At 39.7% G+C, this 25,681-nt stretch overlaps 1 protein-coding gene across 1 annotated transcript in view; it reads right to left on the bottom strand.

Moving 5' to 3' along the window:
• INPP5F (inositol polyphosphate-5-phosphatase F) overlaps positions 1–24,217 on the bottom strand; it is a 45,952-nt gene extending 21,735 nt beyond the window's left edge. The window contains exons 1-4 of the mRNA XM_059821200.1: positions 24,121–24,217; positions 9,212–9,292; positions 1,906–2,042; positions 362–490 (exon numbers count right to left, since the gene is read on the bottom strand). Coding sequence (XP_059677183.1) covers positions 362–490; positions 1,906–2,042; positions 9,212–9,292; positions 24,121–24,217 — 444 coding nt within the window. The remainder of the gene's footprint in view (positions 1–361; positions 491–1,905; positions 2,043–9,211; positions 9,293–24,120) is intronic.
• Between the last annotated feature and the right edge of the window lie 1,464 nt (positions 24,218–25,681).

The raw sequence follows: 25,681 nt of genomic DNA, 5'->3' as shown, positions 1-25,681 counted from the left end.
TTGTATGGTGTTCTCTGAGGACCCGTGCACCAAATTTTGTCTCCAATTCTATTTGATAAGAGATGCTTATACAGAGCAATTGGTAGAAGTTTAGAATCCCACTAGAAGCTAATCCTGGTAAGAAGGCACTCTATTAGTAATTCTGCTGAAATTATATAATTACAAAATGAAAAAAGTCATAGAAGAGCCACAGTTAAATAATCAAAAATTAAATTGAACTTGAAGACAGTAGTTGCATATTATGCAGTTTTTCACTAGTTCTCTTTTTAGGTCTTCGTACTCCATTTGATCATCCACCACAACCTTTGAATTATCAGCTAAACATTTTGATAAGAAACAAGAAAACAGTAGAAAGCTTTACCTTCTTTTTATTTGGAGCAGACACATTTGATTTAATTTGAGTAAGAGTCTTCAGCAGAAATTTTGTGTCATCTGGGGACTGTGTAATCTTCTCTGGCTTGTTTATCCCAAAATGATGCTTTTTACAAAGCTAAATAATGATATTGAATTAAAGCCAATACTTAAACACATTTTAAACAGTTCAAGGAAATTTTCATTAAAGTCTACAAAAGCAAGACCGCAATGTCCACAAACCTAGAGGAGACAGTCTGAAATACAGGGGGAACATATGCAGGTTTCCATCTATAGCATAATTCTCCCTCTTTCTTATAAGAGGCTTTTTCTCCTATGATTGTGAGAATGTCTGCCTCAATTTGACATGACTTGAGCATCCAGATCTACCTCAACTTCCCACCCAAATTACAATAAAAAGTGAGTAATACTAATTTACACTGTTTTTCCTATATCCATTCTCTTTTAGAAAAAAATACCGCAATATTTAAAGTAAGGGTTTCCCTTGAAACCAAGTTATGGAATTACAATTCCAAAACAGGATGGAAGCAAGTGCATCTGTTAAAAAAATATACTCTCTCCTGATTCAGAGGGCAAAGTATGACAGCTTCTTCCCCAAAAAAACCACACATGTGAAGCCCTATATTAGAGATATTCGGCGATAACCTCAGGAGTAAGCAAGCTGAAGTACTTGCAAGAGGGCATGGCAAATCTGAGTTCTTGTGCAGGCCTCTAGGCACAGAAGCACCTAGCAGATGTGGTATGTTCTTGCCTACATGAGTAAGAACAGGAAGGTATTACATCTAGATTCCAAGTCATACTCTTTTATCCCAGATCCTGGGAGGTTCTAGTCCTCAGACTCTGAAGCAGTGCTTCAGCAGCTCTTCATGCTCCTAGAGTTCCACCAAAACTTTGGAGAGTGCATGTTACTCTCTTCCTTTTCAGGGAAGGATTCTCATTCTGTATTGTATGATAATACAGGCACTATAGAGACTATCACAAGTCATCCTGTCCCCTGTCATCACCCCCCTGCCCCACACACTCAAAAAAGAAGCCCAAAGACAGAATCATTCTCCCAACAGTCTACTAACCACAATGTACATCATCTTAGAGTGCTAGGATTTAGTGAAAGTCTAACCATCTTAGACATTAAGAGGTGGTCAGGAGAGCTTTTATTTTTTTTAAGCAAAAAACCAAGGTTCCTGTCCTACTCTACAGCTTTGTCCCTTTAGATTATTCCAGTGGATTCAGTTCTGTTCTCAAATGATCTGTTGCTCAAGTACACCAATAAAATTTTGTTCTTGTGTGGCATTTTCAAGGGTCTTTATGAAATTTGGGTATAATTTTATTGTGATTTCCCTCCCTAGCAGAACCTGTGATTTCTATTTAAAAAAACCTTTTAATCAAAAGATAGCATTTAAAAAGCACAAATGTTCAATATGTCTGCATATACCAGGGAAGAGATAAGAGGCATGTGTTTAACTATCATATTTCACATTTAAATTTCACTGAAGCAGAAGGGGGAAAGTCAGAATTCACTGAAGATAGTCATACCTCTAATTCTAGATCCTGAGGTTCTGTTTCAGAAAGTGGAATCACTGCAATCTTTGTTATTTTGCAAACCTCATGGTCTCCTGGAAGTTTGCCAATCAATGCTTTCTGACGAATTAGAAGTAGCCACCATGGTAAATCTGGAAAAAGATTAGTAGATGCTTTGATTTTTCTGTCAGGCATTTACTTTGATTAGTCTGCCAGAAGCTTCTCCCCAGTGTAAAACCCCTGCCAGGAACCATTTGACTAGAAGACTCCAGTGAATGACTATTCACTATTGCTGTGTTTTGTTATTATGCATTGCAACAAAAAGAGACACCACTCTAAAACCCAATATTTATTCCATCTCTAATATAATAAGGAGATAAACTATTTCATAGACTTATCCATTAGAAGTAAAGTTACCACTGCTTCATCTATAGCAATTAGGCAGTCTCTAGGATGATGCACATTCCCACCAATGTCACTAATGGCAGTACAATTTGAAAAGAATAGCTGGAGCTCAGACAGCAAGCTAAGATTTTCCCTTTGTACTTTCTGTTGTGTGTAAAACAGTAAACAAGACAGACATGGGTAACATCTGATTACAATATTCATGAGTTAAGAAATCTGGTGAGCAAACACAGACTGCATCATAAAGCGGCTCATGTATGGTTAAAGCTTCACAACATCATTCCTGAAGTATATGCATCTAAGTGTTGTAGAAATTAATGAGCCAAAGATTAATGAAGGTATTGGTAACAGGTGCATACCATACACACCTTCAATCTACAACATTTGCCATTATAGCTTTAACACTTTAAGGGACAGGGAAACAGAACAACAAACATTCCCACTGACTGTTGAACAGTGCCTGGACATTAGCTTTCTAGATTTTAATCCCTTGGTTAGATTAGTAGCATACTAGTAGTATGCTGGGCTTTTATGAATCAAAAGTGAAAGTTCTGTTAAGAGAGATGGAAAAGGCACAGAAAGCCTTAGAGGCACACATATACACTCACTACTTCTCCCAACTGAGAAGCAACCAACTGAGTTTAACTGAAGAGATCATATACAGACATTAAAAGCCTGCTATGGTAGACTTAAATATGCTTCCACACTTGTGACAGTAGATTGTGTCATGTATTATACCTTTAAATGCAATATACACCCTTTGAAAAATTTATTTAGAGGCTTTATAGCAAATACAAAGTCTGTTTTCCTGCTCAGTAAATTCTAAACAGTATTTTATCCTCTGAGTGCTTAAGAAAAACACAGGATAATGTGTTTAAAGTCACAGGACACCCAGAACTGTTATCTCTTTCTCAGATTTCCCAATATACTCTCAGCATAGAATTAAAGCTCTATCAAAGTTGTGAGCATCTTTCCAGTAACTGCAACTGAAAAAACCCTGAACACTTCAACACAAATCTGACAAGATATGTATAAGCAGCAGTTTCTTCTATCTAAAGAGGAATAATCATTGTAAATAGACTACTGTGCGTTCTGACACTCCACTCCTTACTTTGATTCTATATTACTATCTTTAGAAAAAGATATTTGCTTATGTTGGGTACTAAGAAGCCTTTAAAAATTACAGATCCTCATAATTACAAATGTGCTGAGAACTAGAGGCTGCCCCCCCAAAAGGGAAGAGGGGAAGGGGAATGACAACGTGCACCACTTAATGTATGTGATCTTCTAAAGGCTGTCCTGCACTACTTCCTGAACACAGCATCAGAATCATAATCTCTACAGGATCACAGAGACAAGTCAGGTTGGAAGGGATTCCAGGATGTCACCCTGGTCAAGCAGGGTCAGCTCTGAGGTTGGACCAGGTTACTGAAAGCCATGACATAAGCATAGTCTCCTAAAAACTGGTCAAATGATAACAAACGAGGACAAGAAAGTGACAGCAAATGCCAGCGAGACAGTTATCCTCACTGAAAGCAGGTGCTAGAACAGCTTTTCTGTACAGGTACAGGCAACATGACTTGGAAAACAGCTGCCTTTGCCTCCAGCATTCACCTAGCCACCATGGGGGTAAGGTGGAACTAAGAAAAGGGAAGCTAAGGAAAACAGGACAGATTCTATGCAACAGTGAGAAGACCAATGAGTAGGTAAGAACATCCCTTTAAAAAGGGGAAATTGAAATGCTGCCAAGAACACCAGCAACAGATGAAGATGTCTACTGCTTCATCTAAAAAGAAGGTCTACCATTTTCTATATTGCTTTCCAGTAGGCAAAATCAATACAGCCTCTGGAAACCCAGGGCAATCCAAAGCTTAACAGAAGGGTAGTACAAGAGGGCATCCAGACAGATGTTCCTGTTGGGCAGTCCTGTAATCTCATTATTCCCACCTACAGAAGGTTAGCCACACAGCTTACTCCTATGAGAAGATCACCAGTGTATGTCAACAAACAAAACAGATACTCTTAAGAAAGGATACCATCTAGAGCTCCAGTGAAATAATAAATACTATTCCACCAGACAAAAAAAGTATAGTGTAAAGGCAATTTCTAAGCAGATGCACCTTAGTGAAAACTACAAAAGAAAAAATCTCTAGCTACTCTTCAGTTTACCTGATATTAGCAAACCCTGGTAACATTAAACAAGAACTTAAGAGCTTAATACAGCCAAGTGAGTTCTGTATCCTTTTACCATTTTTAAAAATGCACTCAGACATCTTGGTGTACATGTCAAAACTCTATTTGTATTATAGCCAGAGCCACAGAACATTAAAAACAGGAATTCCCCAGTAGATCAAGAGAAAACAGTCAGGAAGTAATTATGCAGATAAAGTATGCCCTAAAGTAAAAGCTTCAACAATAGAAGCAGCATATTATAATTGCCAGCAATATCTAAATAACCGAATCCCTAAATAGAGTATGTGTTTCTGCAGTTAAAAAAAAGTAGTTCCATAGAATAGCTTTAAAAAGATTAGTTGTTATCTACTCAACGTGGGAGGTATGGTGTGTACAGAAGAACACCACAGCTATATGTCACTCCAGAAGAGTGCATGTTTTATATCATCTCTTAAGATCTAACATGCATTTTTAGTGTTTTATGAACTATGGCAGAGCAGATGGCAACAACTAATTTAAAGTACTATATCTAAAGTAAGCTATTACCTCCCATTCCTCACTGAAACAGGAATTTAGCTCCTCTTTTGCTTCAACAATGTCAGCACACCACTGCTGTTTATTTTCTCTAACACTTCCAAACAATCCGGCATTTAGCTTCCCCAAATGCTTTTGCAGTAACTTTTCTTAAACTGTACACAAGTTTACTATAAATGTTGCTTTTCGCAAGTATTTTGATTTTAGCCAAGAAATTCCATGCTACCATTTTCTTCTTTTTTGTTACCTGAATAACTTAAAAATTAGTTACATGCAAAGAGAATGTTTTACGTTGTTGATTGCATGAAGTTGGAAATGGCAGCAGTTACATCTCACTGAAGATATTTCAGATGCTGAACCACTCATTGTTTCTATCAAGATTCAGAGGCATGCTAACAGAAAAAGCTTTCCTTTCCTGGGGATAGGGAAGGAGGAACTCCACTTCCCTTCTATTTACTAAGTCTATGGAACCTTGTCAGCAGTATTTAATTTGGGTCTTAATTAACCAGCACTGGAAGAGCACACCAAGTTGATTCAAGTACAGACATTAAACTGCACAGGAGCGTGCTTTGACCAAGAAACAGAAAAATGTGTGGTGGCAATGAATGAGTTAAGTGGAAGTTGCTGGACCTCATTAAAAAATCCAGTTTTGGTTACAGTTAGATATACAGTATTAACTCTGAGCATATTCTAACACTACAATGTTTGATCAGCTTACTAAGTAGTCTCTGATCAAAAGTGATTCAATTTCAGGCTACCATTACCATTTTAGTGGATTAAAGAATCTACTTTTTATTCTAACAAAAAATAACACAACCTCTTTCTAGTTCTGCATTGGGATTTTGGCAAAAAGAAATCAAGTGGCTACACTTATATTTTGTATGAACGCACACTAACTGGACCACAAAACAAAATTAATATTCTATAATGGAGACACTGTTTAGGCAAGAGAGGTGCTTGCCTCTATATGGGAAGATCAAGCAGAGAATTGTAATTGTGCATCTGTACCAAGAAAACGTGCAATGTTCTGTTTCAGTAACTTACCTCCACAACACATCCTAAAATCCATTTCCTTCTATTCCCATTTTTACCCCACATTTTCTTACAAGTCATCTTGGGATGGGCCAGAAAAAGGCAAGAGACTATACCCTTGCATTCTGATATTCAATTAAGGTTTTGTTGTTTGGATTGTGGGTTTTTTTTCCCCAAAAAGCATCTTAATGTTTAAGAAAATTCAGTATTAGGGAAGAACCAAATGATACTTTAAGTAGACTTTCACCGCTGATGTGAGTGTACAGTTATGTCCAGATATACAACTGATCCCCTCATTCAAAAATTCTTTAAAGAATTAAAAAATAAACCATGTAATACTGGCCAGCTGGTTTCTATGAGACCACTTCCCTACCACAGAAGCTTTCCTACAAATTCTCCTGTCCTAGGTCAGCAATAAAAGCAGCAAGATTAAGACTAAATTAAATCCCACCCCTAGTTACAGCAATTTGGCAAGGGTATTTCAATGCTAAATTAAGGACAGCCGAAGACTGACTACAGGGACATTTCAAGGTCATCTTAGGAATACTCCAGCATTCTTGCATTAAGCAAATCTTTCAAGAACATATAAGGATCTATGCCCAAGACATTAAAGTGCATATAGGTTTAGTGGCAGCTTTAGAGTGCACTGGTAGCAACTTCAATACTTAAAAAAAAGTATTTTAAGTTTCCAATATTAGTCAGTATGTGCTAAGCATTTAAAACACGCCAGTACTTCTTTCCAACAATAGCTAATAACAAGGTTCTGAGCAGGACAAGCCCATACAGGCCTCTAGTTAGCCAAAAGAGCTTCAAATCAAGTGTTCTGATCCTTGTAGTACGGGGGCAGGGGAGAAGAAATCAAAGCAACAAGTTCCAGATCAGCTCTGGGAGAAATGCATTTCGCCCAGCTTCTGCCGCACAGTACTAGGTCTGGAAATAATAGTCCAGAAATGTTAAATATTTATACAACTTCTGCTGATAAAGTTTCCAGGTGGCAAAGATTGATACAAGAATAAGTAATGAAGACAGGTTCCTGTTACAAAGAGCTAGATGATTCAGCTAGAGGATTACATAAAGCTACACTTAAATACGATCAAGCGACAGTTCATTGACAATAACCAGTTTCAAGAGACCTATGTAAGACATATCAGTCAGCCCTCTCATTTTGACTGCAGCCCAATGGAGGACACTCATCAGCAACTATCAGCAGATTCAAGGGAGCAGTAGTTCTCAGCAGAAGAGTAATGACAAATACCTGGAGATTGTATCTTTCTTCAGACATTTAAAGGTAGAAATTAAATGTCCTTACAGGAGAGTTGCATCACTAAATACCAGAATATCGACAACAACTGTCTATGAACAGTTTGTGACAGTGTCACCTGAACAAGGCAGAGAGGAAACAAAATGCTTCCACTGACCTAAGCAGCAACTGAACGGAGTGCCTGGATGAGTGTAATTGATGCAGTAGCTCTATAGGAGACATGGAAAGAAGACCAGATATCAGGCTTATGACCCGATAATCTTAATTTACTTGACAACAGCAAGCTGGCACCTGTTGAAGTGTCACATGCTGGGAAAAGTTTCAACTCAACTTTAATAAGCAGAGGAAGTGCCTCACAATAAGCACTCATGCAAGGATATTCAGTTGCCATAAGATACTAGACTTTCCAGAAAGCATTTGACAAGGTGTCCCCCCTTCAAAGGCTTTTATACCAGACTCCCTAGAGAGGTACACAAAGGCCTTCCCCTTTCTAAGTGCTTGGGTTTTTTTAAAAAAAAAACTATATAATACAAAAACAAAAAACCCACAAGACAAAAACCATGCTAAAAACAATCATTGAGCATTTTCGCACAGCAGAAGAGGTCATTACTGGAGTTTAGTCATCATTCATCATGAACAGCACATGCTGAACAGCACAGACAACTTGCATGAGAAGAGAAAGTGAGATGGCAGAGTCTGAGCCACTTCGTATCATCAGATCTGAAAAAGGATGGCTGAGTAGATCTGTAGAATGAGCACAGACAAAAATATCAGGTGAAATTCAAAAGATGAAGCGATGCAATTGGAAAGAGGATGTGATCATAAGTTTCATGGAGGAATGGGCTCTGAACTATTACTCAGAAACGAGACCTAGGGGTTACAGTAACTACGGAGCCAAGCATTTCCTAGAACTGTATCTGTCATACACTCATGCAGTGGTGTACCAGTCCCTGTTTTCCTTCCTCCCCTATTGCTAGTATGCCACTGCCATCTTGACTGATCTGTTTCTATTCAACGGACAAACATCTGATCCATTTCAGCACTTAATCCATCCTGCTATCCTGGAACACACTTGAAACTTTACCTGTATTGATCATATTGCCAGGCACTACTTTAAATGCAGGCTCTAAGCATTCACAAAAAGAACAGCACTCAGTAAGTGAAGCAGAGTTTATGGCTACCTTTACTACCTGTCAGTAAACAGATATCCAGAGCTCTACTAGTATATATAAAAAGCTAGTACATATAAAAATAAATATTATTATGGCTACAAGAATTTGCAGCTGACTATAGCTAGAAGAACATTGACCTTATTTTACAGGAAAAATTTACTAGAATCAGTTAGAGACAGGCTTAACATTAAGTCACAATGCCTTCTACGCCTGCTTTCATTTTATAGCTATGTCTTATATTTAACTACAAACAAGTTTAAGTGTTCCTTTTACTTTCAAGTAGTAATTACTACCAAGGTAGTAATTATTCTTCAGGTTTTCATATAGCATTGAAAATTCAAGCCTAATATTTTTGTGAAAACTTCCATCATTAGTTTTTGCACTGTACCACAGGAGAACAACAAAAAACTGCTTGAAAGAATTATTCAAAAAGGTGCAAGAATTTTATGCATATCACATGAGCCTCAGATAGAACTTCAAACACAAATTTTTACTCTTTGTGAATGCAGTTCTCCATTTTTACAAGACAGTTACGAACCAAAATACACACACTGGGAAGTAGAGGGAATTTGCATCTGCAACTATGATATAACCACTTTGACAAGTTCACATAATTGGGGAGTACTCCTCTGTTGTAAAGAACACTACATAATTCCATTTGAGCTACACAGTATTATTTATAGTATCACTGACTTTAAAACAAAGTGCATTAGCAGTAAATAAAACCTCAAAAACAACAACATACCTGTATGAAGCTGAACTTTACCAATGACTCCCTCTACCAGGCCCAGACAAATGGGATTCCAAGCCAAAAGAAGATCAGTGGCTGCAAAAAAAAAAAAAAAAGAACAAAGCTCCTGTTATTTTAAAGTCAACTCAACAGGACAATTAATCCAGTGATGGTCATTCTCTCCACTTTCCCCACCACAAAGGGTAGAAAATACACCACAATTCCTGCAATAAGAATAATATACATATGCTGTTCAGTTTTTGCTTGTTACCAAGTAGCTATAACCAAATTACTAAGCTTCCAATTTAAAGCCCACCACAGATATTTCAGAAAAAGATATATAATTGTTTCGGGCTACAGCAATTCAGTTTAATGGAGACTTAATTCTTCTAATGTTTATTAGAATTTGTAACAACTGAAATTTTATTGGCTATAGTGAAACTGAATAAAGGTCATTAAGCTAATAATGTAGCTTCAAAAACCTAGCAGATGTTCATTTTCAGCCCCATCTCCCCCCATACCTATCCAATTACTATTAGTTTCACATACTCTTTCTCTATACATGCACACACACACACTTCCTCTTTTGTTAAAACACTCTCAACAACTACCTGAAATACCAAAACGCACGAAGTTAGGTTTTAGGTTTCTAGTTCTCGTACTGTTAAGAAATTCCAGTGAACCACATAGGACACAGAAGAGAAAGCAGGAAGGCAACACTATCAACTTTCTAATCTGTGAAGGGTACTCCTCTCAACATGCATTCAAGCCACCACTTGATATAAGCCAGTAAGATAGTGTAAACATGAAGAGTATCCTGTGGTCACATAGACACACATTGTTGATGCTCAGTAAGAGTCTCTAATAGTGGCGTAGTGCCTATTCAAGAGTTCAAAACTGTGGGAAAGAATAAATTTTCTAAGTCAACTCTTAAGTGAAAAGAAATCCTTAAAAGCAATTAATATCTGTATAGGAGAGAACAAACTCGCAAAGGAGAAGAGACAGTTTTTCTATACCAAGAAGGACAAGCAGCTTGTTATTAGCTACCAAAACTCCCTTGTTCCAAGGTGGAAAAGTTTCTCCAGTTTTAACATCCAGACAAATTAAGTATCTTAGCTCCTGGTGTAAGTAGATGAACATTTGAAAGAACAAACTCACACAGTATCTTAAGATATAGAAGAGTACAAATCCTGCACCTGTAAACACTTTATTTACAAGACCTTAGTTTCTTCTTGGAAGTCTGAGGTCTGCAGGTGACAACAGATAGTCAGTTTGATACTTTTTATGTACTTATTGTCAAACACTATCCTCCTTGAAACATTTGTAATTGAGACTTTGCTACTCCAAGAACACACATTTATTTCCAGCTTTCAGCGTAACATTTAATAGTAAGTCAGACTCAGCTAGTTTCATCATTAAATACAAGCATTTACATGAGATACAACAGAAATCGTTTAAGTCAGGATAGATCTCAATTGAACTCATTTAAATGGGATATATCACAAGTGCTTGTATGCAGACAAGCAAGAACCAAGAGCACATGGTAGCAGAATTTAAAGCGATGTTTGCAGGAGGCAGTACAGAGCTACATTTAATGCGTGTAACCAGGCTATGCCATTTAAAGGACTGTATCTGCAGAGAAACTGCTGGTTCTTCCTGTTTCACTGTAAGAGTGCTACAGACAGTTACTTGTTCTGTACAGAACCTAGTATGAATCATGCCATAATCAAATGAAGTTCTTAAGGAGACTAATACAGATAGATGAGCACCAGGAAATAAGTGGCAGCGGCTATGACAGTGCCAACACTTTGATTTACCCTCAAACCTTGCTGAAGTACCTAAACTCATCTTGTATCCATATGCCAATGTGCTCATGCAAAACAAGTTCTAGAACAGCCTGAGCTCAGAGTTTCAGTCCAAAAACCACGCAAGAGCATCTGTATGCTGAGTGGAAAATCTGCACTATCAAACTTACAGGAAAAAGGAACGCAGGCAGCTTTCCTCACTCAAATCTTCCACCTTCTTTCCCAGTTCACCCACACAATCCCATAGTCTTGCCTTCACCCCTGGGAATTTTCTAGAGCTGTATTGCCTCAGACTTCATCTACTTTTAGCTATCTTTGCAATTGACTTCCACATTCATATTCCATTGTGAGAGCTAGAAACCAGCCAGATACATCAAGCTGCCAAAAAAAGCTAGGCACAAGAGGAATTTAAAGAACCAAACTACTGAAGGTTTACCATACAAACCAAGTCTTTTTAAACAACTGATTTCCTGCTATGACAAGAGATATTAGTAGGAAAGCTCTGGATACTAAGTGAGGTTTTCTTCTAGTAGCTTACAAGAGATAAAAAAAGAGAAAACAAGATTTTGGTTTAATTACAGATATAAGGAAACAATAGTTTAGACTTGCCTGCAAAAGGACATAAGGAAACTGGTATCAGGGCCTGTAGGACAAGTGGGTCTCCTGTAGCTGTTTATTAGTTTTGTGGGTTACTCTGACATACGTAGCCCTAGACATAATCACATGCAATGTCCAAGACTGCTACAGGAATACTTCTCCCTAGTGGTACAGAGGCACAATGAGAACTGGCTCTAACCTCTGACTCCTATGTTCACTTAAAGTATAGACGAGCTTTGGAAAAAAGAGAATGCATTTGGAGTTAAATGCACATTACACTTTAATAAGAGTATAAAGACAGCAAATATAGATCCACCAGCTGGGCAGCACTGGCTCTTGAGATAAGCATGATTATCAAGCTAATAACAGTGAAGGCTGACTGTTTCAAGGAAGTTTTCCATGGGGAAGGCAGGGCATAAGAAAAAAATGACACATATTTAGCAACATCTGAGGAGATTAACATGTTGTTTTTCAGTGTCCAAGAAAACCTAGATGTGAACAAGTCTTACAGAAGAAATGCCTGTAGGCTGTGAAAAATACCAATTCTGGAATCACACTGACTGTCTTTGGTGACAGTATCACAAGATTTTTTTTCCTTACACTATTTCTAGAGAACTTTCTATAGGGAAGTATGTGTAACAGCATAGAAGCAAGCAAATTGTTTTAAGTAAATAAAACACATCTGGTTCTGACCTTCTGATAAGAACTGCGTTACTGGTTATAGCTCAGTTTCCTGTGCGACAGCCATATCTCCACTCAGAGCCAACACCCAATCGTGCTGATACATATCACTACAGTAAATACAGATATGAACCTCTTGGTCTTGAAGAGTACACTCTGGAAATGTAAGATGGATGGACCAAGTAAAAGGTTTAACTATCATTTCCCCCACCCACACCCAAAGAATACGGGCTTACATGTTGAGTGCAGTCCTATTTACTCCATTTTGGAAGAAGCTGTCTCCAACTTCTGTCTAATACTGTAAAATTGTTCAAGACTGTTCGCTTGCAGTCATTTTAGTCTGTCTGGCAATTCTGGCAGCAGCTATCTTCAGCCATCATCTTGTATCTTTGAAAATTATAACCACTTAATCTTTGCTTATATAACAATTTAAAATATACAGAGATAATACTATCTCTGATCCAAGAAAGTTAACTGCAAGCCTGTAGAAGATTAGTCTCTACCTGTAAGACATAGCAGAATTTAAGAGGCAGCATAAGTTGATAGACAGTGATACATGTTACAGAATGTATTTACATCTTTTTAAAACCAAGGGGGAAGTAACCATACAAAACTGAAAATTCTCAGTAAAAAGTTTTCGTACAGCATACATAAAAAGACATGTGTGGCCACATTTCTGACTGCTGAAACAACACACGGCAAGTTTGAATTTTTTCTTTCGAAAGAAACACCTTCTCAATAAGAATTAACTACCCCAAGGCTCTGTCAAAGGAAACACTGGACTTTCCTCTACACCCAAAACAGACTGACTACTTTAAGATATAATGTGAAATACAATTTATTAATACAGTTACTCTTGTTTCCCCACACAAACTTCTCTCCCTACAGATGTCACACTAGTTGTCAAGTGATCTCTTGAAACTCAGACAGCCAGGAATAAAGACTTACCAACTTGAAAATGTAACACAATGTTGTTGAAACAGACTTCTTACAGTATTGTGCTGGTGATAATGAGCACTATCAAAATAGTCATTGTCCTTCAAAGCAGAAAGTAGGAAGCTATATGCAGAAAGAGTCACTAAGAGCAGTGTGCTGAGCCCCACGGAAGATCCTTCTCGACTCAGGGAGTTCTCTGGTGTCCTCAGTATGTTCTAATTTGAGAGAATTGCCAGGGTTTGATAGGCCTTAACACATGTCCTTAATACTTCGTACTTGCTTACCATGTTTCCATCCCAAAGTACAAAATTGTTCATTCTTTCCCTTACTCCACTAGCTAAATTCAAGCTATTTAAATAAGCGTTGCCTCTTTTTGTTGATTCCTATCAGAGATTAACAATCACTGACATTTACCATTCACAGTGATTATATCAGCATTGTAGTTGCAGCACAATAGAACTTCCATCACAAATTCGGAACAAAACCAGCTTTGATGTGATTACTTCCACCACCACCCTTCGGAGCTTACCAGCAGTGATGCAGGGCCACACAATGCCAGATAAAGTTTCGTTAATTCTTTGTGTTTACACAAATGTAACACTGAAAAAGATGATTAAAAAGTAACTTGGAAGAGCATCAAAAGCCAAAATTGCTTTCTAGCTCTTTCTCCAGTCTACCACCAGCAGAGCTGATCTGAGGTCAGGCAAAAATTCTGATAAGAAAACAAACTGCTGCTTTGGGATAAGCCACTTGCTCAACACTGAATGACTCTAGGCAAGTCTGAAGAGTTTAAGGAGGCAGGCTATCAGCTTCCCTTGGGGAGAAGGCAGGAAGAAAAGATTTCATTTGTCATCATTTGAATCCAGCCCTTACTACTGAGCCACTACCTGGTTCAATCCATCAAATAGCTATGACTATTTATCTTCCAATCTCGCTGTAGTTCAGTACTCCTCTTGCTTTCCTCAAACTTTGAGTTTCAGGAATGGACCTTGACTAGAAAGTGTTTCCTGTCAGTGTACTCTGCATAAAAACATACAAAAACCATCACTGAACTTCAAGCTCAGTTTCTATGGAAGTGTAAAGTGTACAAACACAAACATAAACACACTCTATTTCTCAAAAAATTCTTTCCATAGCCTGAGAGTAGCAATTCTCATAATCATTCTTGCCATTCAACACAAGCAATAGACATCTATATATAAAAAGTAAAAGCTGAGTAACTCACTGTAAATAGCCAAAGTAAAACTTTCAGCTCTGCTAATGTAACTTTTGACACCTGAAGTGTTAAATTTCAGGAAAAAACTTAATACTATTTTTAAATACATTTGAGAATTATTTTTTTTTCTTTAAATTGGGTCTGCTTTAGATCAACAACTACAGGACTTTATTATTAGCACTATTTGACCGTTATGACCTCTTCTGGCTTTTCAAAATAAAGTCTGCTTCCAAGTTCCAGTTCATCTCTGAATAGTGTTCTGAAATATTAGCCAGGATTAAGAGATTACAAATTAACTGGGAAGATTTAAGAGTATAAACTTGAATTTCTTTCTCTTGTAGGAAATAAAGAACTACTTACGCAAACAAACTTAGGCTAATTAAGTTTTCCTTTCAGCACAGATTTCTAAATTTAAGTTACTATAATTGCAGAAAAATGGAGGAGTATTAAGACATTTAGAATTACAAGTACAAGCTCTTAATTGTCACAAAGTGTTAACTTTATTTATTTGTTTAAAGTTTTGTAGAGAATATGCAAGTTATTCCTTCAGCTAACCGCCTGTTTTAATTATCTTTAATTTGCCTTTTATACAGCTTGCACCATCTGCAAGTATTATAGCCTTGAGAGTCCTCCATCACTTAGAATTGAAATGCTTTGCTTTATAAGAGAGAATTGAAACCATGAGTACTCCCCAATCTGCCCACACACACCCCTCTTAAGCAGCCTACAGCTAGGCTACACTAGGAGGATTTTGGGAAAACCCGTTAGTCTCCTCATTGCCGCTACACCTTACAGCCTTGCTAGAAAGCCTGCTTATCCTTCAGTCTCCAATGATGAGAACCATGTTTTCCAAACACTAATTCAATGCAAGCTTCCTACAGAGTGCCTGTCTCAACTGTATAAGCACAGCACACATCTACCCGCTTGTGCCTAGGAAAAAGAAAGTGATTTAGTTTCTTTGGACACTTTTCTTCAGTATCTCAAAGTTGAACTGTTCCTATTCATCTAGTCTAAGTATAATTCAGGTTGTATAGTGACAGTTTTAAAGCAGTGGGGATCAGAGTATGCAATACAAGTTTGTATTACTGCTGCAAAAGCAGGATGCAAGTCCCAGAGAAAGTACCTAATGAAAATGAATCCTTACTACTCATTTTGATAAAGAACGCTTCTTTGTATTCTGTTGCTGTTATAAAATCCCTTGAGTCACCAGGCATTGCTCAGGAAACTTAAAAATATACAGAAAATGTTCAGTTGTCTGGAGAGTATCCAGTATTACAAGTAATTGCACAAGGAACTCCTGTACCAGTTGTTGTTACCAGATGAAACATATTCCCTCCAAACAGAATTTGACCCTGCAGATCAGTGGTCTACAAACTTTTTTGGTCACATGCCACACCAGTAAAATAAATATTACAGCAGGCACCCCAAATATATGTATATTTATTTATAAATCATATGTAAGTTCTACTGTACTAGTATTACATACATCATAAAACATACACAAAAATAGATGTTTTAAATGGATGAGATAATAAATACTATTTTAAAATTATTTTATTTATTAATGATACAAAATATTTTCTTCCCACATCCCAATGGATTGTCTTGTGCACCCCTGAGGTGCATGCACCCCACTTGAGACCACTGCTGCAGGTGGCCAAATGCACGCAACAAGCTGTTAGATGCGTTTCAACCGCTTGAAATTAGAGTCACCTCCTCACCCCTTCCACAAACCTGTAAATACCATTCAGATAAGTGACCAGCAGTGACTCACAAAATGTGAATAGGCACTAAGCTACTGAAGCTCAGTTGTTGGTTTTTGGGGTTTGTTTTTTTTTTTTACTTTAGAATTTCCCTTTATTCTTCTACACTGCTGAACTCTGCTAGTAAACACATACGTTCTCAGAAGTGATACAGGTAAGGAAATAGTATCTTTTATCCTTCCAAAAGTAACAACACTGTACTAATCAGTACAATTACAGACCAACACACCTTCCTTTTTTCAGCTGGTATTTCAGCAAAGCTCAAGTTGTTTGTGGGTATAACCTTAAAGCTAGGAAAGCAGTAAGTTGTCTGCAATTTTATTAATCCCATTTACTCTGTAAGAGGGAAATTATCAGAAAGGCAGGAGAAAGATTTTATTCAAACCTACTTACAAAACTGACAGTTTAAATACTAGGTTCACTCATTCTGAAGATAGGCTGTTTTGAAAAGTTTGCTCAACAATTACAGCTATACTCAAAAGAGAATGCAAGAAAGCTATCCCATCCTCAAAAGAATTAAGTATAAACATTGAGCAGAAGGATTTCATGATTATGAAAAATAGTTTGTTTTATTTATCACTGAACTGACTTATGTTAATGCTTCTTAAAAGCCATGAGAGAAATACTGGTATAGCTGTGGTGAGCCAAGTCTAAGCAAGGTAAGGTTTTCCCTCGCTGTCATCTTTTCACTCCACAATTAACTTTCCTCTCAGACTGCCCAACTAATCAAACTCAAAGCAGAAAAAGAATTATGGATTGGGAACAACTATTTCAAACACTAAATAAGGGAGTTATACTCAAAAACTTGGCACGTGTTTCAGGAACAGAAAGTAAAGGATTTCATGCCACACATACCACATATCTGTTTTTTAACTGTTGGGGACAAATTGACTGTTTAATCAAACAACAACAAGCAATATATCATTTAAACATTACTGATAGACATTTCAGTATAGGAGAAAACTTAAGCATCAGCAATATGTGGCAAAATTGCTGGTTTTCCTAAACTGAGAAACAGACAAGCAGAAAACAAACTGAAAGTTAACAATTAATGACAGACCAGCACATTTGCCATTTACATTTTGCAACGACCTCTTGGGCAAGGTCATATACTTCTAAATTTGGCTCAGAATTCTGTTTTGCACAATGCTGGCATCTTCTGTGATTTATTTCAGCATCTCAGTATGATCTTGCCTGCTTCCCCATCATGCCATCAGAGATAAAGACTTACTACATTACTCAAAATAGCATGTAAGTTTTCAAGCTCAAAGTATGTTCAAGTGGCCTGTTCTCAGTTTTTCAAAGACACAATGAACACTGTTTCAGGGCTTCTATTTCTTCTTAAAAAGAAGAACTTAAGTGTTCAAGTAGAATTCCATTCATTTTGGTTCAGCTTTGAGAAAAAATCCTCTCCCAGTTTTTACTGGGGGAGGAATTAGAGGTGTTTGGAACAAGAATATACAACTGATCATTGAGTATTAATAATCCTGTTTACTAAAGCAGAGCATTATAAAAGATATTTTTGCAACATTTCCAAATTTCTTCTCTTCTGATACTTGTTCCTATTACTTTGTTTCCTACAAAGACATATGAAATACAATGATTTTAACAAATAAGGACATAGTTAAAACACGATTGAGCTGGTAGAACTGATGACCATCAGCTGGAAGCGTTAACTCCACAGACAGGAATTAGGGCACTTCACAAAAGGTTTAAACAGATGGAGGGAGAAGATAAACCTGCACATACCCATAGGCACACCCCTCCTCAGCAGACTCTGTTTCCATATTCTATCTTATAAAAGAAGTTATTTCCCAGTTAAGATTTTTGCAAATGATAGTTGCAAGAGTAAGTGATATGGCTAAATCATGACTGAAAACAAACTGGGAATTTTTTGTTGTTGTTGTTTAAATGAAGAGAAGAGTTAAATCATCCTAGATCAAGTTAGATTACCATAGCAGGATAGTGGGTTTTCAGACTTAGTTGCCCATGTGAATTTCTCAACTAGAATAACCACATGCATTTTTGCAACAAATCCAGAATATTCAATAAACTAGTTTAAAAATCACATTTATAGCAAGTTTAACATTTAATGAGAAGCAAATTTTCAGTTACCAAATTTGTATCTTAACCTCTACAAACCTCTACATATACTAAAAATTTATGTTCTTTATAACATTAAACATAAATCATGAAGCCTCTAAACATTGACAAAAAAGCTTTGGCCAGTAGTCTCAAATCTTTGAGACATTTCAGAGAAAAAGCACAGTCTGCCAAACTCTGGGCCCTGAGTCTCAATGCACAACCCTAACAGAATGAGTTTGAAACACACAGTCAATATTTAATTAAGCTATATTTGAGTCCTGTTTGATACTGCACTAGTGTTTTCTTTTAGAAGCAAATTCTTCAAACCACACTCTGAGAAGCCTCAGTTTGAGGGAATTATTTAGCGGAAGTTATTGCAGTCCCTTGAGCAGCACAGCAGTTTGGAAAAGATGCAAGAGAAAGTGTTTCCTTCTTGTCCTTCTCACTCATTACCAGCAAATGCCCCACTGCCCACCAAATCACTTCCTGCAGTCACCTGAAAGCTTCAGGAAATGTCTTAAAAAACCTCTCAGCTCAAGCAGCTACAGCATTAACCATTCTTTCTGGAGCATAACCTCAGCAACACAAGGTCCCTGCTGTATGCTTAATAGTATCAATTAAAGACCGTTTAAAAAAAAAAAATCACATTCTAATCTACAGTAGTTGTTTTGAAAGAACATAAGTGGCATAGCAAATAAATGGTTGCCTTTTACTACAGTTTAAAACTTAAGTCACTTAAAGTTTTAATGTTTCCTTACACATACAGCTGAAGTTATCACCCACACTGGTAAACTGTGAAAGAATCATAGAATGCTTTGGGTTGGAAGGGACCTTAAAGATCACCTAGTTCCAACCCCCCTGCCAGGGGCAGGTACACCTTCCACTAGACCAGGTTGCTCAAAGCCCCATCCAACCTGGCCTTCAACACTGCCAGGGAGGGGGCAGCACTTCCAGGGTTGGAAGTAACAAGAACAACAGTATGCACAGGTTGAAAACCACAAGCCTTGATACAGATGCAGACCCTTCTTTAACTGAAAGGTGGCTACCTGTCAGTGCCTTCGGTTCTAAATATTTTAGTGCTGTTAGTCTACAATTTCCTATTCACTACTATTTAGTTAGTATTAACCCATGAGAGATAAAAGATGACTCTAACCTCTGCTAGCAAAATACAAGCCACAAAAAACCACCTGAATTACAGACTCATTTTAATTCTAGAAAAAAAAGAGCTTTTTTCCTTCAATAAGCAAGGAACATTCAGATCAAAAAAAATGGCAACAGCATATCAAGTTAAAAGGTGTTTCATGTACTTATTTAAAACCTAAAGTCATTTCAGTGTGGGCAGGAATTCCAAGAAACCTATGCATCCGAGTTGGGACAAGTTCAGCATTTCCAGACCTCTTCATATAAGGAAAAGGGAAAGAAAAAAAAAGAGACAGGAACAGTCTTGTTATATTCAACTTGTCTTCTGCTACTAAGACTCAACAGGAAACTAAACAAGAAACATCTCACTTCAAGATGTATTTAATTCTTACCAGGTTAGGACGTAGCATACTATCAACCCATTTAAGTCTCAGTTTTAGGTTTACTATGCTCTGTAAAAAGAATCATGGATGGAATTAAAGTAGATCTTATTTAATGAAAGTAGAAAATAGTTTATCTCTGGTAAATACATTTGAAGATCTCGCCTCAGAGTCAGAAGCTACAAAATTGACTAATGTATGTAATATTCAATCAGATGAAGGATATACAACAGCCCACCCCTCTCCTCTAGTCCTCTCTGTTCTCTTCCGTGAGAAAGAACAAGCAGCAACAGGGAACTAACTGCTCAAGGCTTCTTAAGTGCACATTCTTACTGGGTTGCAGCTAATACAGATCAGTTCTGATATGTGGTTTGTCAGATACGCCACAAGTATGTTGCGCTGACAACTAAGAAAGGGTATGGAGGAGAGGGAACAGAATGAGCAGGCAAGGGTGAGAAACAGTTCAGTAACAACTGAGGCTAAAAAAAGTGTCAAAAAACAGCTTGAGGTTCCTTGTGAAGTAACTTGAAATATGGAGAGAATTCTTCTAAAGCTACAACTACCTCCTCTGGAATTCATTTTCCAGAACAGACAGGCAGTTTCCAAGACACACTCCATGATCTACAATCATGAAGAACAGGTCAGGAACTCTGACAAGTAATTTCTACATGACTCCTGTAATGTCTTTGAGGAGTAAGGCAAGCACACCTAGCTCGAATATTAGATGGCCATATGATTTGTGATTCAGAGATTTCACACTATCAGACTAAGACAGCTAACCTGAAATCTGTCCCCTGATACTCTGAAAATACCGTTTGATACCATGTCTCATTCATTAAAAAAAATTTAAAGGCATTGCTTCAGTTTCTGATTCACAACCATTTTCAACAGAAGAAAATCAGTACTGTAACACTAATTTCCTAAAGTGTTTAAAACAAACAAATGCTTGTTTGCCTCTAGTTATAACTCCAGAGGTAAGACACATCTTAACATCACCTTACTCTTACAGGCAGAGGTAATGGAGTCTGAGCACGAAGTCCCCAAAAGTTGTGTTAGAATAATTGAGTGATACACTGATTGGAATATCTCGTAGGTTTTTTTCTCTGGGGTGGTGAGAACCAGCATACTACTAGTAATAGTTTTAACAGCAACTATTCCAAAGCTTATTTAGTCTGGCATTACTGCCCAGAGAATGATCAAGGCCAACACAATGATAACAAAAGTTTTCACCCCATAAAATAACATCATTCCTTTTTCTGCTGATAAGAAAACAGTGAGAAGAATTCAGTGTCTCCAATACTTTTGCTCTGTTCTATATGTGTATATATATGCATATATAAATATATAATTTATACCAACAACATCACTAAAATGACGTTTGTAATCTGCGTGTAAGTACCAGTCAGAAGCAGCCAAGCAGAGCATAAACAGAGTAAACCAAGAGTGAAATCCCGATCAAGATTACATCCCTGATGTAAAGGTCTTTAAAGCATGGTTGAACAACACGTGTTTTTTCACTACACTAAAAAAAGTACACTGTAGACAGCTAAATTCCTAACAAAATCTATGATGCCAAAGTGATTCATGGATTTCCTGCAGGTGACTCATTAGTGCTTTCACTTCAGAGAAAAAACCACCAGAAACATCTTGTAAACATAGGCAGACATCCTTCAAACTAGGGCCAACCTCAGACTTTGCTTATAGCAAATATTTACCAAGGGTTTTTTGCCTTTTTTAATTCAAGCTGTTCTCTCCATGATTCAAAGAGGTCAGAAATACAGCTTTCAAGATTAGCAAATTTCTGAACATGCCTTTATAGTTGAGGGAGGAGACTATTATAAAGCTTAGCATCAGCTCTTGAGATTCAGACCTACCATATAAAGCAATACTTTGCAAGGTTTGACAGTATTATCTATTTCAATCCGTAAGTCTATAGAGATTAATGCAGAGCAGCCTCTGCGGGACAGAATAAAATCAAGGCCTCCAAAAACAAGTAAAGACACATAGTTAGATTATAGCCTTTCGATGAACTATTAAACATGTCAACAAACACAAGTTATGACTTCGTTTTTTTAATATGGCAGTGACTCATCACACAGTAATCCATTTACTCATTTCCGGTCAGTGGCCTTGATTATAAATGATCAAATGTAATAAAATTGTAAGCTTGAGGACATCCAGCTTTGTCTTAATGCAAGCAAGAGCTATTGATCCAAGAAATATTTCTTGTGAGTGAACTGTTTCTTTCTTGGGCTTACTTTCAACATACTAAGGTATTTCGTTTCACAGCCCTAAGGCCCACTTTCAATAAGATGATCCACAGACAGGCTTGGAAAAACAGAACTACAAACACATTGAAATGGGAAACAATCAAGAGTTTCAAGCAGACAAAGAGACTTCAATATCATATTACCTTTCATTAATCTGTAGGTCACACACAACAGGGATCACATATATATACTGGCTGAAAATTTAAAGGTAGGCTAAGGACAAAATGCTGCTGAACAGCATGCAGACAAACCACTGGGCACTGGCAAAGCCTCCATGAAGTTAATGGACTTCAAGGGGGGGGGCGGAAATCACCACAATGGCTGCATGAAAACAAGTGATTGATGCTTTTAAAATTAAAGCTTTCAAACACCGATCTCCAGAACTACAGTTCACTAGTTTGTGCTTTTATTACTCCAGGTCAAGTAAGAGCTTTTATGCCTATGCAGATGATTATAACTGTTGCAAATCTAAAATTGAGGGTTGTTTTTTTCCCCTGCAAAATCATGCGTTTCATTGACTAGCAATATTGTCTGCTAGCGTAACATCAAGTATTTTGTAAGGTGATTTATAAATCAAAATATTACTGGACTTTCAACCACAAATGAAGCTGCCGGACAAGAATAAGTCATGTTAACTTGGGACAGACTGTAATTTTATCCAAGAGATGCAAACAAATTGCACTGACAAGACATGACTCAAGTATGAAAGCATAACACAAGAAAGACCAGTATGAAAAACAGTTCTTTGGATAAACACAGATAAAAATGGTATTTGACGTTTACATATAAAGTTTTTCCAGCCTTTTAAGAAAAAGGCTCGTGAAGTGTACTGTACTCAGATAGCCAGCCTGGTCATATGCATGCTTGACTGGCTTTTTCAGCATAACATGGATCCCAGTTTTAGAAAGCTGTAACATCTGAGCAGCTTGCCACATGTTTGGCGAAACATCGAGCTATTCAGAGTATTTTTAACTTATAAGGAGGTACGCTATAGTCCTTTACATCTAAGCTACAGAAATTAGCTTGCTTTGAGTAATATATAAAGGATGGTATTTAATTTTATAGACACCTTTACTGACTAGCCTCCCAGATAGGATATTATCATTACCACTGCCTCAAAACTTCTGTTAACACAACTCAATCTACACTTTTTGTTCCCACTACCTTCTCTGCATCCTGATACCAATACACATAGCCCCCTCTTGTAATTCTCACTTCTACTCCCTGTAGTCACCAAAAAAATTTGAGAGCAGTTTACAAGTGTAGACACCTGTTCAGTTTCTCCTAAAAGAGGAGAACACGGAATACATTTGTTGAAGGACGCAATCACCATTTACCAGAAACACTGGCAAGCACCGCTCACATCAGGCTGACACCCGCACGCGACGATGCTCCAGTAAGGGTGACTGGATGCATTTCAACGCTCTAAACTATTCGGGTCAAGCACGGGTTGCTGGCAGGGGCAGCCCGACTTTGCTTTGCAGAGAAGCGAACACACGGTGCAAGACACACAATTCCTCAGCCCGCAGAAGGTCCGTTTCTCGCTGGGCCACCAGTGCCACGACACGCCTGACCTTCGGCGCCGCGGCTCGCCCCGGCACCGGGCGCCGGGCAGCTGCCTCCCGCCGCGCCGAGCCACCACCGCGGGGACGGCGGCGGCAGCCCGGGCTTCTCCTCCGAGAACCGGGGCGATGGAGAGGGGCGGCCGCCCGCCGCGGGCTGAGCCCCACGGGACCGAGCCGCGGCACCTCCAGGAGACCCTGGCGTACAAGCCCTGCCGCCCCCCGCCCTCACCCGGGGCTCGGCACCGCGACCGGGCGCCCGCGGCGGCTTTCGGGGTGGTGCCCTCCGCCGGCCCTCGGAGGGCAGCTCCGCCACCGCCCTTCCCCTCAGCGACCCTCTCCCCGGCCACTGTCAGCCGCCTCCCCCCCCCCCGCCGGCGAGCGCACCCCGGGCGGGTGGGTCCCGGCCCGCCCTTCCCCACACAGGAAACGGGCACGGAGGCGCGCCCGGGCGCCCGCCCCAGCCCCGCCGCCGCGGCGGGGGCTCACCGGCTCTCAGCTGCAGGCTGCCGTCCCTCCGGCTGCACCACAGCGCCCGCTCCCCGCTCTGCAGGATGTAGTGGTCCTTGGCTTGGAACAGCTCCATCCTCGCACGCCGCCGCCCTCCTTGCCGCCGCCGCCGGGAGGGAGGGAGGGCGGGCGAGAGGGGCGCTCCCGCCGCTCCGCAGCCGCGCGGCTCCCGCGCGCGCGCGCCGGGCGGAAGGCCGGGCCGGAGCGCGCTCCCGAGCCGAAGGCGGGTGCGCGCACGCGCGCTGCCGCAGGGAGCCCGGCTGGTCCCGGAGCCGCCGCTCCGGCGAGGGGCGCTTCCTCAGCCGGCCGGGCACGAGCTCGGGTTCCGGCCCCACCGCCGCACGTGACGCTGCCCGTCAGCGCTTCGCCGCGCGCTTAAAGGTGCAGCGCGGCGCTGGGCGGGGCTTGCGGAGCGCGAGGGGCGGGGCCCCGCTCCCCTCCCGCCCGCCGGTGCCTCGGGGTCCCCTCAGCCCGGCCTCCTCAGCCACCCGCGGGAGAGGGAGGCAGCCCGAGGACCGCAGAGACAGTGAGGAGCGGGGAGGGGCCCGTGCTGAGGCGCCGCGGCGGGGAGGGCCGGCGGGCAGCGGGACGCTTTGCCCTCTGCGGCGGGGATAACCGGCGATAACCCCGGCGGGCGGCTGGGTCTGAGGGAGGGGCGCGCGCCCTCCCCTCAGCGCCGGCGCTGCTCAGCCTCGACGCTCTCCCGCCGCGGGCGAGGGCAGCCCGGCCTGGCTCCCGCGGGGGCCCGGCTCTCCCCGGCCCGCGCTCGGCGACTCTTGGTGCCTGGAAGCCTTCAGCAGCACACGCCGCAGAGACGCAGGAGGTTCTAGCCAGCCACCACAGCCGAAGTGGTAACAACCAAGCCCGTACCCCCCAAGCATTTTCAGCTTTTCCCAAGAGGGACCAACTGTAATAATTGGTGGAAACAGGCGGGAGTTGATGTATCAGCTAGTGGTGAAAGGAAATCTCAACACCATAGCACAGGACTCATTATGATTTTAAATATTTATACAGAAGGGCGCACCTCCTCATACAAGGGTAACTATACCCTCTCTCCAGGCAAGACTGGAAAATGTACCAACAAATTTGTCGCTGCTACAGACCCTTCCCAGCCTTACCGGCCACTTGTCCACAGGTTTCCAGAGCTGTTTGTTTACAGAAGCTGAAGTCCCACTATAAAATTGAAGTAGAAATGAACATAGACAAAAAGCATCCCATCATGCATACAGACATTTGGGAGCAGCTTGCTTTGTTGAAAGAACATCTTCAGTATATCTTGAAAATTAATGATGCATGCAAGTAAGTAGCTTTACATAGTATTGGAAAACCAATTTTCTCACCTTTTTATTTCTTTCCATCTATCCTTCTTTCTTAAAAGAATAATCCTTTTTTAAAAAATGTCTCTAAACAGGCTTTATGTTATTTTGAACGCAGTTTCAGATTTTTCTTTCAAATATAAGGTCTGACCTCTGATGTTGTTGCTTTTTTTCTTTTAAGTGCACTTAAGTAGTATAGGAATGATATGAATGGAACTGAACTC

The sequence above is a fragment of the Gavia stellata genome, chromosome 9 (genome assembly GCF_030936135.1).
Source record: "Gavia stellata isolate bGavSte3 chromosome 9, bGavSte3.hap2, whole genome shotgun sequence".
NCBI classification, from domain to species: domain Eukaryota; kingdom Metazoa; phylum Chordata; class Aves; order Gaviiformes; family Gaviidae; genus Gavia; species Gavia stellata.
Note: the sequence above shows the minus strand (reverse complement) of the source record. Positions and strands in the feature narration are given on the sequence as shown.